Genomic DNA, 12,202 nt, shown 5'->3' with positions numbered 1-12,202 from the left:
CCCTCACCCCTCAACCCTCCCCTGCCCAGCACTGTCTCCCACTTACACAGCAGAGTCTAGCGCTGAGGGAAACTCAGGGCCCTCAGGATAGGTTGTATCCCCCCTCAGAAAAGCCTACGTCACCCCCTCAGGACAGGTTATGCCCCCACTCACACTGGGAATTCCCTCAGGAGAGGCTGTGTCCCCCTCCTCAAACTGGGGGCTCCCTCAGGACACGCTGTGTGCCCCCCACACATAGGGGGCTAGGAGGACTGAGGAAAAGGACCAGGAAAAAGTAGTGTCATTGCAATCCAGAGGGAGAAGAGTCCCCAAGAGGAGGGTGTGATCCTCAGTGTCAGGTGTGGGTGAGGCCTGGGACCATTGGTGTTGACAGTGAACACATCACTCATCACTTTGGGGGGGCGGGGGGGGGCACTTTCAGTCCAGTGAGGAGGGTGGAGCAGTGAGCCAGGAGAGGAAGTCTCAGCATTGAGGTTGGGGAAGAAGAAGGCCAGCTGAGGGGGTGGAGGAGATCAGAGGCTGCCCCACACCCTCAGGCCTCTTCCCCTTCCTCCTGCATAGAACCAGACTCCCAGGAGGGGAGAAACCGGAAGCTCCTCAGCTCAGGGAGGAAGAGCTAGGATGGGATCAGGGTCTCAGCACTAATGGGGGACAATATCCCTGCTCACAGTCAGGGGCTGGGAAGCCTGGGAATAAGGCCCATGTGTCAGTGACAAACTCATCCCCCAGATGCTCTCCTGGATTACACTGTGGGCAATCTGATTCGCCTCATCTTGGCTGGGCTGGTCCTCATCATTCTGGGAGTCCTGCTGACTGAGACCTGGTGCAGCCTCCAGGGGCAGTGAGAAGCAGCCCAGGGAGCCCTGGCCTGAGCATCCTGGCCACACGTGACTGCTGGGCAGAGGGAATGGGTGAATGAATGCATGAGTGGATGAATGAATGAATGACTGGATGAGTGAGTGAGTGAGTGGGTGAATGAATGAGTGAATGAATGAATGAGTGAGTGAATGAATCCACTTTTTGCTGATGTAGTGAGTGGAGACCACAGACCTGTTATTGTGTTGAACACAAAGATGCAATTATTAAAAGACACAGAGACAGAGAAATGAGAGAGAGAGCATTCCAGGGCTCCTGGCCTCCAGGAGCTTATACTCTAACTGGGCTGACCAGACCTAGAGGGGAGATGGCCAGGGGAGAACGTTTCCTTCTGGGGAGGGAGAAGGGAGCGGAGGGGCAGGGAGGGGGAGGGATCTGCAGTCCCAGCCCGGTGCTGGGGGCCCCGTGGATGCCCGAGTCAGTCAATGTATCCATCAAGGAACGTCTCTTAGGTGCCTCCTGTGTCCCAGGTGCTGGACTAAGTGCTGGATGGGGCTGCAAGGAGGCTCTGAGGGAGGGGTGCTGCCACCCCCAAAGAGAGGAAGGGGCCTGGCCTGCCCTTCCCTCCTCCTCTTCTTTCTCCCTCTCCCCAATCTGGAGGAACAAAAGCTAATTCAAGAAAGCACTTCCTTAAAAATTAGAAGTGGAAGTTAATGACTCTATGAGACACGAAGAATCAGTCAAACAAAATCAAAAGAATGAAAAAATAGAAGAAAACATAAAGTACCTCATTGGAAAAACAACTGACCTGGAAAATAGATCCAGGAGAGATAATTTAAGCATTATTGGTCTACCTGAAACCCACGATCAAAAAAGGAGCCTGGACACCATCTTTCAAGAAATCATCAAGGACAATTTCCCTGACATCCTAGAACCAGAGCATAAAATAGTCATGGAAGGAATCCACCAGCCACTTCCTGAAAGAGATCCCAAAATGAAAATGCCAAGCAATACGGTAGCCAAATTCCAGAATTATCAGGTCAAGGAGAAAATACTGCAAACAGCCAAAAAGAAAGAATTTAAATATCATAGAACCACAGTAAGGATTATGCAGGACTTTGTAGTTTCCATTAGAAGGCTGGAGGCCTTGGAATATGATATGCTGTAAAGCAGAGGAGCTTGGATTACAAAGAAAGATCAAATACCCATTGAAATTGAGCATAATCCTTCAGGGGAGGAGATGGACGGTCAATGAAATAGATGACTTCCAAACCTTCCTGATGAAAAGACCAGAGCTCAATGGAAAATTTGATCTTCAAATACAAGACTCAAGAAAGGCATAAAAAGGTAAACAGGAAAGGGAGGGGAAAAAACGTGTTATTCAATAAGGATGAATTGTTTACATCCCTACAAGGGAATATGATACTTGTAATTCTTAAGAACTGTATCATTATTACAACATTTAGAAGGGGTATACATAGACAGAGGGCATGGGTATAAGCTGGCTTTGATGTGATGATAAAAAATCTAATTAAGTGATGACAAGGAATTGTACTGGGAGAAGAGGAAAGGAGGAGGCAGAAAAGGATAAATTACATCACATGAAGAGTCACAAAGACCAATTATAGGGAAACCTAGGTGGTGCAGTGAGTAGAGAACCAGCCCAGGAGTCAGGTGTACCTGAGTTCAAATCTGACCTCACACACTTGACACACTTACTAGTTCTGTGACCTTGGGCAAGTCACTTAACCTCAATTGCCCTGCCTTCCCCCCTAAAAAAAAAAGACCAGTTACAGTAGAGGGAAAGAAGGGAGGAAGACGAGCATTGTTTGAACCTTACTCTCATCAAATTTGGCTCAAAGAGGGAATAACACACACACATATACAAATCTAACTTACCCTATAGGAAGTAGGAGGGGAAAGGGGAAAGAGAAGGGAGAGGATGGATAGAAAGAAGGAAAGAAGTAATAAGGGAAAAGGGAAAGAAAAGGAAGGGCAGATTGAAGAAGTCGATGGTCAAAAGCAAAATTCTAGTGAGGAGGGAAAGAGAGAAAGGAGAGAGAAAAGCATGAAAAAGGGAGGAAATAGGATGGAGAGAAAGGCACAGATAGTAATCATAACTCTGAATGTGAATGGGATGAACTCTCCCATAAAACAGAAGTAGACAGCAGAATGGATTAAAAAACATAATCCTACAGTATGTTGTTTACAACAAACACATTTGAAGCAGAGAGATACCTTTATAGTAAAGGTGAAAGGCCGGAGTAGAATATGCTTCAACTGAAGTAAAAAAAACCAGGGGTAGCAATTCTGATCTCAGACAAAGCAAAAGCAAAAATAGATCTACTTGAAAGAGATAAGGAAGGAAACTACATCCTGCTAAAGGTACCATAGACAATGAAGTAATATCATTACTAAACATATGCACCAAATGGTATAGCATTCAAATTTTTAGAAGTTAAGAGAGTTACCAGAAGATATAGACAACAAAACTATACTAGTGGGGGACCTCAACCTCTCCCTCTCTGAACTAGATAAATCTAACCACAAAATAAATAAGAAAGAAGTTAAGGAGGTGAATAGAATTTTAGAAAAGCTAAATTTGATAGATCTATGGAGAAAATTGAATGGGGATAGGAAGGAATATATCTTTTCTTGGTGGGACACGGCACCTACACAAAAATTGACCATGTTTTGGGACATTAAAAACCTCACAATCTTGGGGCAGCTACTGTGGCTCAGTGAGTAGAGCACTGCCTCTGGAGTCAGGAGGACCTGAGTTCAAATCTGACCTCAGACACTTGACATACTTAACTAGCTGTGTGACCTTGGGCAAGTCATTTAACCCCAATTGCCCTGCCTTCCCTCTTCGAAAAAAAAAACCTCACAATCTAATGCAGAAAGGCAGAAATATTAAATGCATCCTTTTCAGATCATGATGTAATAAAAATTACATGTAATAAACAGCCATGGAAATTAATCAGAAACTAAATAATCTAATCCTGAAGAGTGAGTGGGTCAAACAATAAATCATAGAAACCATCAAGAACTTTACTCAAGAGAATGACAATAATGAGACAACATACCAAAATTTATGGGATGCAGTGAAAGCAGTTCTTAGGGAAAGTTTTATATCTCTCAATGCTTACATGAATAAAATAGACAAAGAGGAGATCAAGGAATTGGGCATGAACTAAAAAAGCAAGAAAAAGAACGAATTAAAAATCTCCAATTAAATAATAATTAGAATAATTAGAAATACTGAAAACCAAAGAAAAGATTGATAAATTTGAAATTAAGAAAACTATTGAACTAATAAATAAAACTGAGACCTGGTTTTTATGATAAAGCCCACAAAATAGATGAAACTTTGGTTAATTTGATTTTTAAAAGAAAGAAGAAAATCAGATTACCAGTATCAAAAAAGAAAAGGGAGAATTCACCACCAATGAAGAGAAAATTAAAATAATAATTAGGAGATATTTTGTCAAACTGTATGCCAATAAGTTTGACAATCTTAGTGAAATGGATGGACATTTACAAAAATATAAATTGCCCAGATTAACCAAACAGGAAATAAAATACTTAACCCCATTTCAGAAAAAGAAATTGAATGAGCCATCAATGAACTCCATAAGAAAAAACCTCCAAGGCCAGATACATTCACAAGTCAATTCTACCAAACATTTAAAGAACAATTAATTCCACTTATATATAAACTGTTGGGAAAATAGGCAAAAAATGTTTTTATGATACAAATATGGTGCTGATACCTAAACTGGGAAGAGCCAAAACAGAGAAAGGAAATTATAGGCCAATTTCTCTAATAAATATACATGCAAAAATTTTAAATAATGCATTAGCAAAGAGATTACAGCAAATTATCTCAAGGATAATACACTATGACCAGGTAGGATTTATACTAGGAATGCAAGACTGGTTCAGTATTAGGAAAATTATCAGCATAGTTGACCCTATCAACAACAAAACTAATCATATGACTATCTCAATAGAGGCAGAAAAAGCTTTTGACAAAATACAACTCCCATTCCTATTAAAAACACTGCAGAGCATAGGAATAAGTGGAGCCTTCCTTAAAATGATAAATAGCATCTATTGAAAACCATTAGCAAGTATTACATGTAATGGGGATAAGCTAGAAGCATTTCCAATAAGGTCAGGATGAAAAAAGGATGTCCATTATCACCACTGCTGTTCAGTATGGTACTAGACATGTTAGCTTTAGCAATAAAAACATAAATAAATTGAAGAAATTAGAATAGGCAAAGAAGAAACAAAGTTATACCTCTTTGCAGATGATATGGTAGTATACTTAAAGAATCTTAGAGAATCAAGTTAAAAAACTACTTAAAATAATAATAAACTTTAGCGAGGTTTCAGGATATATAATTAACCCACATAAGCAAAGCCCAACAGCAAGAGATAAAAAGAGAAATTCCATTTAAAGGGACTGTAGATATTATAAAATATTTGGGAGTCTGCCTACCAAAACAAAACCAGGAACTAGATGAACACAATTACAAAACATGTTTCATACACATAAAGTCATAAATAACTGGAAAAATATCAGTTACTCATGGGTAGGCTGAACTAATATAATAAAAATTACAATTCTACCTAAATTAATTGACTTATTCCATGCCATACCAATCAAGCTAGCAAAAAATATTTTGTAGAGCTAGAAAAAATAACAAAATTCATCTGGAATAACAAAAGGTCCAGAATGTCAAGGGAATTAATGAAAAGAAATGCAAGGGAACGTGATCTAGCCATAATCAGATTTTAAATTGTATTATAAAGGAGCAATCATCAAAACTACTTGGTACTGGCTAAGAAATAGTGGTGGATCAGTAGAATGGGTTAGGTACACAAGACACAGTAGTCAATGACTATAGTAATCTACTGTTTGATAAACCCAAAGACTCCAGCTTCTGGGATAAGAACTCACTATTTCACAAAAACTGCTGGGAAACCTGAGAATAGCATGGCAGAAACTAGGCATAGACTAACACCTTACACTATATATTAAGATAAAGTCAAAATGAGTACATGATTCAGATATGAAGTCTGATGCTATAAGCAAACGAGGAGAGCAAGGAATGGTTTACCTGTCAGATTAATGGAGAAGGGAAGAATTTTTGACCAAACAAGAGACAGAGAATATTATAAATGCAAAATACATGATTTTGATTATATTGAATTGAAAAGTTTTGGAACAAACAAAGCCAATGCAACCAAGATTAGAAGGGAAGCAGAAAGCTGGGAAACAATTTTTACTCCCAGTGTCTCTGATAAAGATCTCATTTCTAAAATATAGAGAGAACTGAGTCAAATTTATAAGAATACAAGCCATTCCTCAATTGATAAATGGTCAAAGGGTATGAACAGATGAAGAAATTAAAGCTCTCCATAGTCTTATCAAAAAAATGCTTTAAATCACCATTGATTAGAGAAATGTAAATCAAAACAACTCTTAGGTACTACATCTCTCCTGTCAGATTGGCTAACATGACAAATAGGAAAATGATAAATGCTGGAGAAGATGTGGTGCAGTTGTGAACTGATCCAACCATTCTGGAGAGCAAGTTGGAACTATGCCCAAAGGGCTATAAAACTATGGATAAATTTTGAACCAGCAATACCACCTCTAGGGCTCTATCCCAAAGAGATCATAAAAATAGGGGAAACACCCACATGTACAAAAATATTTAAAGCAGCTCTTTTTGTGGTAGCCAAGAGTTAGAAATTGAGGAGATGCCCATCAATTGGGGAATGGGCAGACAATTTGTGGTATATGAATGTAATAGAATACTACTGTGCCATAAGAAATGATGAGCAGGAGTGTTTGGGGTTTCTTCTTCTCTGGGGGTCCTTGTCCACCAAGGACCTGTCTCAGTACGCAATGATGAGGCGGGAGTCAAGATGGAAGGCACTCTGATTTATTGGGAGAAATCATCCATTTTTATAGGGTTTGCACTACATGGGCATAAGCAAGTGGCCAATGGGTATGAGGATGACAGCATGGGAAGGAATAGAAACGTTGCAGTATGGGTATATTGTTGCACTTTGTTCCAGTATGGGTATCAGTATAGGTATGGGAAGGATCCGAATTGTTGCAATGTATGGTGCACTATGGTATCTACACAGGTATGGGAAAGATCAGGATTGTTGCAAGGCGGTGTCTGTAGGGCTATGGGAATGAGGGGGGGATGTTGCACTACAGTATCTACAAGGGCATGGGAATGCTCGGGCATGTTGCAAGATGGTATCAGAGCTGTATGAGCTACGTGAGACACGAGGCAGGATGTCCCCGTAAAGTATCAAAGATGTTCCGGTGAGTAAAGTAACAAAGCACTGCATTAGGCAATGGTTAGAGAGCATTAGGTAATGGCCAGCTGGGTCCCTCCTTCTGGGCTTGTGTGTCCCTTGTGGACAGGCTCTGCCTGCATGTGTAGGTAGACTACAGGGGCTTCTCAAAGGCGGAGACCCCCCCTCCCGATGCCTGCCGTTCTAAACCTGCCTGGTTTACCCAGGAAACAGGCCAAGTGCTAGGGTCCTAACAGCCCCGGGGTCGGCACCAACCCCTTACACAGGAGGACTTCAGAAAAACCTGGAAAGACTTATATGAACTGATGTTGAGTGAAGTGAGCAGAACCAGGAGAACATAGTACACAGTAACAGTCACATTGTGTGATGACTTTGACAGACTTAGCTTTTCTCAGAAATGCAAGGACCTAAGACAGCTCTGAAAGACGCACGATGGAAAATGCCATCAACATCCAGAGAAAGATCTTTGGAGTCTGAATGGAGATGGAGGCATAATATTTGCTCTCTCTTTTTTGTTGTTTTGTTTTGTTTCTTCTTTCTCAAGATTCCTCCCATCATTTCCAATTCTTCTTTACAATATGACTAATGTGAAAATATGTTTAATATGAAAGTAAATGTAGAGCCTATATCAAATTGCATGCTGTCTTGGGGAGGTGAAGAAAATTTAAAACTCAAAATCCTATGGAAGTGAATGTTGAAAACTAAAAATAAATTAATTAATTAAAAAAAAAAACAGAAGAAAAGAAAAAAAAAAAGAAGATTGCCCTGAAGGTTTAAAACAAGGGGGGGAAGTAGAAAAAGACAAAATCCACTGGTCATCACCTGAAACAGATCTCACACTGAAAATCTACAGGAATATCATAGCCAAATTCCAAAACTCCCAGGTTAAGGAGAAAATATTATGAGCTACAAGAAAGAAACAATTCAAATACTGCACAGCCACAATTAGAATCACACAAGACTTAGCAGCAGCTAAACTAAAACACCACAGGTCTTACAACACTATGTATGGAAGAGGAAAATAACTGGGCTTGCAGCCAAAAATGACTTAACCAGGAAAGTTAAGTTTAATCTAGAACAGGAAAAAAATGGAAATTCAATGAATTGACAGACTTTCAGGATTTTGTTGCAGAAAGACCAGAACTTAATAGAAAATTTGACATATAAGATCCAGGAGAAATATAAAGTAAACCTCAAAGACCAATTACAAGGGATTCAATAAGGATAAATCATTTGCTATTTACTATTTATACATGGAAGTGTAAACCATATGCTTAAGACTATCGTTAGTAATTGGATGGTTTGAAAGAAAAATTGAAGAAGAGCTGAGTATGATATAGTGATTCTAAAAAGCAAAATTTTGTAGGAAAAGGTAAAAAGAGTAATTATCTCATACAAAGGAGGTACAAGAGGAAGAACTGATACAGAGGAATCAGGTTGGGGTAGAGGACTGGTAGTGTCAGAATCCTATTCTTATCAGATCTGGGTTGAAGAACATATACATCTAGATGGGTATAAAAGTCTTCCAAATTTATAAAGAAACAAAAGGGTGAGGGAACAGAATGGGGGAGGCAGATATACAAGAGTGTGTAGATTAAGATTTAGAAAAGTGGGGGAAGAAGAAAAGGGAGAGGCCCTCAGAGGAGTTTGTAAAACAAGGAAAGGCAGAGTGAGGGGAGAGGATAAGGGACAGATTCTTTAAAAAAGTATGGAATATGGAGGTAACAGTTAGAAGTAAACTAGAGGAGGGACAGGGTGAAAAGAGAAACTGAGAAAGGCAATAGTGAGGAAAAATAGGATGGAGGAAAATACAATAATACTAATTATAACTTTGAACATCAATGGGATGAATTCACCCATAAAACACAAAAGGATGACAGAATGGATTACAAATCAGAATGCTACAACATGCTGCTTACAGGAAATACATTTAAAAATGAGAGATACATAAAGAAGTAAAATAAAAGGCTGGAGTAGAATGTACTATGTCTCAGCCAATGCAAAAAAAAAAAAAGCAGAGGTAGCAATCATGATATCAGACAAAGTCAAAGGTAAAATAGATTTATTTAAAACAGATAAACAGGGAAGCTACATTATGATAAAAGTCACCATAGATAATGAAGCCATATCAATACTAAAATTAGATATACCACATATCATGCCATTTAACTTTTTAAAAGAAAAATTAACTGAATTACAAGTGGAAATAGATAGTAGTACCCTAATAGTGGGGGACTTTTATCTTCCCCTGTCAGAACCAAACAAATCTAACCAAAAAAGAAAGAAGAAAAAAGTTAAAGAAGTGAACAGAATTTTAGATGAGCTAGATATGATAGATATCTGGAGACAATTGAATGGAAATAGAAAAGAATAAACCTTTTCCTAGCACTACATGGTAACTTTACAAGGATTGACCTGATAACAGGGCACAAAAATTTTATAGCTAAAAGCAGAAAAGCAGAAATATTAAATACTTCCTTGACAGACAACAATGCAATAAAAATTATATTTAATAAGGGAACATGGAAACAAAGGAAAAAACGTATTGGAGAATATACAATCTAATCTTAAAGAATGAATGGGTTAAAGAACAAATAATAGAAACAATCAATAATTTTATTTTAAATAAAATGACAATGATGAAACAACATATCAAAACCTATAGAATATAGTAAAAGCAGAAATCAGAAGAAAATGTATATCTCTAAGTGCTTATATCAATAAAAAAGAGAAAGAGCAGACCAGTGAACTAGGTAGGCAATTAAAAAAACTAGAAAACTAGAAAAAAGAACAAATTAAAAATCCCCAAGTAAATACTAACTTGGAAATCTTAAAAATCAAAGGTGAAATTAATAAAATTGAGTGTAAGAAAACCATTGAATTAATAAACAAAACTAGGAGTTGCTATTACAGAAAAACTAATAAAATAGATAAACCATTGGTAAATATGATTTTTAAAAGAGAGAAGAAAACCAGATTACTAGTATCAAAAATGAAAAGGGTAAATATACCAGTAAGGAAGACAAAATCAAAACAGTATTTTGCCCAATTATATGCCAATAAGTCTAACAATTTAAGGGGGATGGAAAAATACTTACAAATATACAAACTGCCCAGATTAGCAGACTGGGAAATAGAATATCTAAATAGATCTATTTTAGAAAAAAGAACTTGAACAGGCCATAAATGAGCTTCCTAAGAAAAAAAGCAGCACAACCAGATGGATTTACAAGTGAATTCTATCAAACACTTAAACACCAACTAATTCCAATATTAAATAAATAATTTGGAAGAATAGGCAAAGAAGGGATTCTACCTAACTCCTTTCATGAAACAAATATAATACTGGTACCTAAACCAGGAAGAGTGAAAACACAAAAAGAAAATTACAGAACAATTTCATTAATGAATATGGAGGCAAAAATCCTAAGTAAAATATTAGCTAAAAGATTACAATAACATATCACAAATATTATACATTATGGCCAAGTGGGATTCATACCAGGAATGCAGTAATGGTTTAAAATAGACAAAACTATTAACATAATTGATCACATCAACAATAAAAGTAACGAAAACATATGATAATATCAACAGATGCAGAAAAAGTATTTGATAAAGTACATTTCTACTTAAAAAAAAAAAAACCTTGAAAGCATAGGCATAAATAGACTTTTCCTTAAATCGATAAGAAGAATTTACCTAAAACCAATAGTAAGCACTATTTGTGATGAGGATAACCTATACACTTTCTCAGTAAGATCAGCTGTAAAACAAGGATGCCCACCTTCACAAATATTATTCAATATTGGATGGGATATCCTAGCTATGGCATTAAGAATAGAAAAAGAAATAGAAGGAATCAGAATAGGGAATGATTTCGCAGATAATATGATGATACACTTGGAGAGAATTTGAAACTGAAAACAAAAGTAAAATTGAATCTTTACAAATTTAAAAATAAAATTAATAAAATTTGAAAATGAAGTGAAACACAATCTCCCCTCCTGCAGGAAGCCTTTTCCTCTTCCCTTTAACGTTAATGACTCCCCTCTGAAATTCTCCCCATTTGATTTGGTCTAAATCTTGTTCATGCATCTGGTTTGTATAGCATCCCCCTATTACACAGTCACCTCCTCATGGGCAAGGACTCTCTTTTTTGCCTTTCTTTCAATCCCTAGAGCTTGGAACACAGGACACCTCAACACATATGTGTTGGCTGGTTGATTTGGGGGGAAATCAGAGTCTTAGAAGAGGGAAGGTGCTTTGACTTCCTGTCCATTGTACAGAGGGAGAAATCATTGCCCACAGAAGGGCAGGGAGTGGACCAGACCTCAAACTGGGCCAGCCAGCCTCCCCTGCCCAGAAACCCAACCCACTCCCATGGATGCAGTGTAAGCCACAAAGAGGAAGGAGTTTTCTCCTATCCCCAGTAGGGGAAGGAGATTGGGTAACTTGAGGCCAGACCAGCCCTGACCACACCCTGTGCTGATGACTCTCTGCTAATCAGGCCATCTGTCCACCCTGTCACCAGCCCTTGGGGCCACAATGGCCCCCACACTCTCTGCCCTGCTCTGCTTAGGTAAGTCCTAGGAAGTGGCAGAGGCTCTGCCTTAAGGAGGGAGACTCAAAGCTGGGAGGAACCTGAAAAATCACTTCATCAACCCCTACTCCCCCATTTTACAGAGCAGGAAAGGAAGGTCCGGTGAGAAGGGGCACACCCAGAACAGTAGCCCAGGTCTCCTGCTGTCTGGCTGCCCCCTCTGCATCCAACCACCAGCCTGCGGCTCTGGGTTGGTGACAAGGAGGTGGGTTCTGGGGCTGGGAGCCGAGTCTAACCCAGAACCTCTCCTACAGGGCTATGTCTGTGCTGGGGGATCTGGGCACAAGAGGGTAAGTCCTTTCCCCAAATACCTCCTGCCCCTGCTGCCTGCTCAGAACTGAGAGCTATCCCCAGCCAGGAGTAGGCAGGGGGAAGGGAATATGGGGCTCTGGGCATATGGGCTGATTCTGGGAGGGGGTCTAAGGGTGAAACCTG

The 12,202-nt window shown here is 39.1% G+C and overlaps 1 protein-coding gene across 1 annotated transcript in view; it reads left to right on the top strand.

Annotated features, from left to right (window-relative positions):
- LOC118836289 (leukocyte immunoglobulin-like receptor subfamily B member 3) overlaps positions 1-12,202 on the top strand; it is a 36,531-nt gene that overhangs the window by 20,852 nt on the left and 3,477 nt on the right. Inside the window, 4 exon segments of the mRNA XM_036743621.1 lie at positions 730-841; positions 1,171-1,346; positions 11,675-11,746; positions 12,022-12,057. Of these exon segments, the coding sequence (XP_036599516.1) occupies positions 730-841; positions 1,171-1,346; positions 11,675-11,746; positions 12,022-12,057 (396 nt within the window).

The sequence above is a fragment of the Trichosurus vulpecula genome, chromosome 2, assembly GCF_011100635.1.
Source record: "Trichosurus vulpecula isolate mTriVul1 chromosome 2, mTriVul1.pri, whole genome shotgun sequence".
In the NCBI taxonomy this organism is placed as follows: domain Eukaryota; kingdom Metazoa; phylum Chordata; class Mammalia; order Diprotodontia; family Phalangeridae; genus Trichosurus; species Trichosurus vulpecula.
This window is presented reverse-complemented; position numbering and strand designations above follow the sequence as displayed.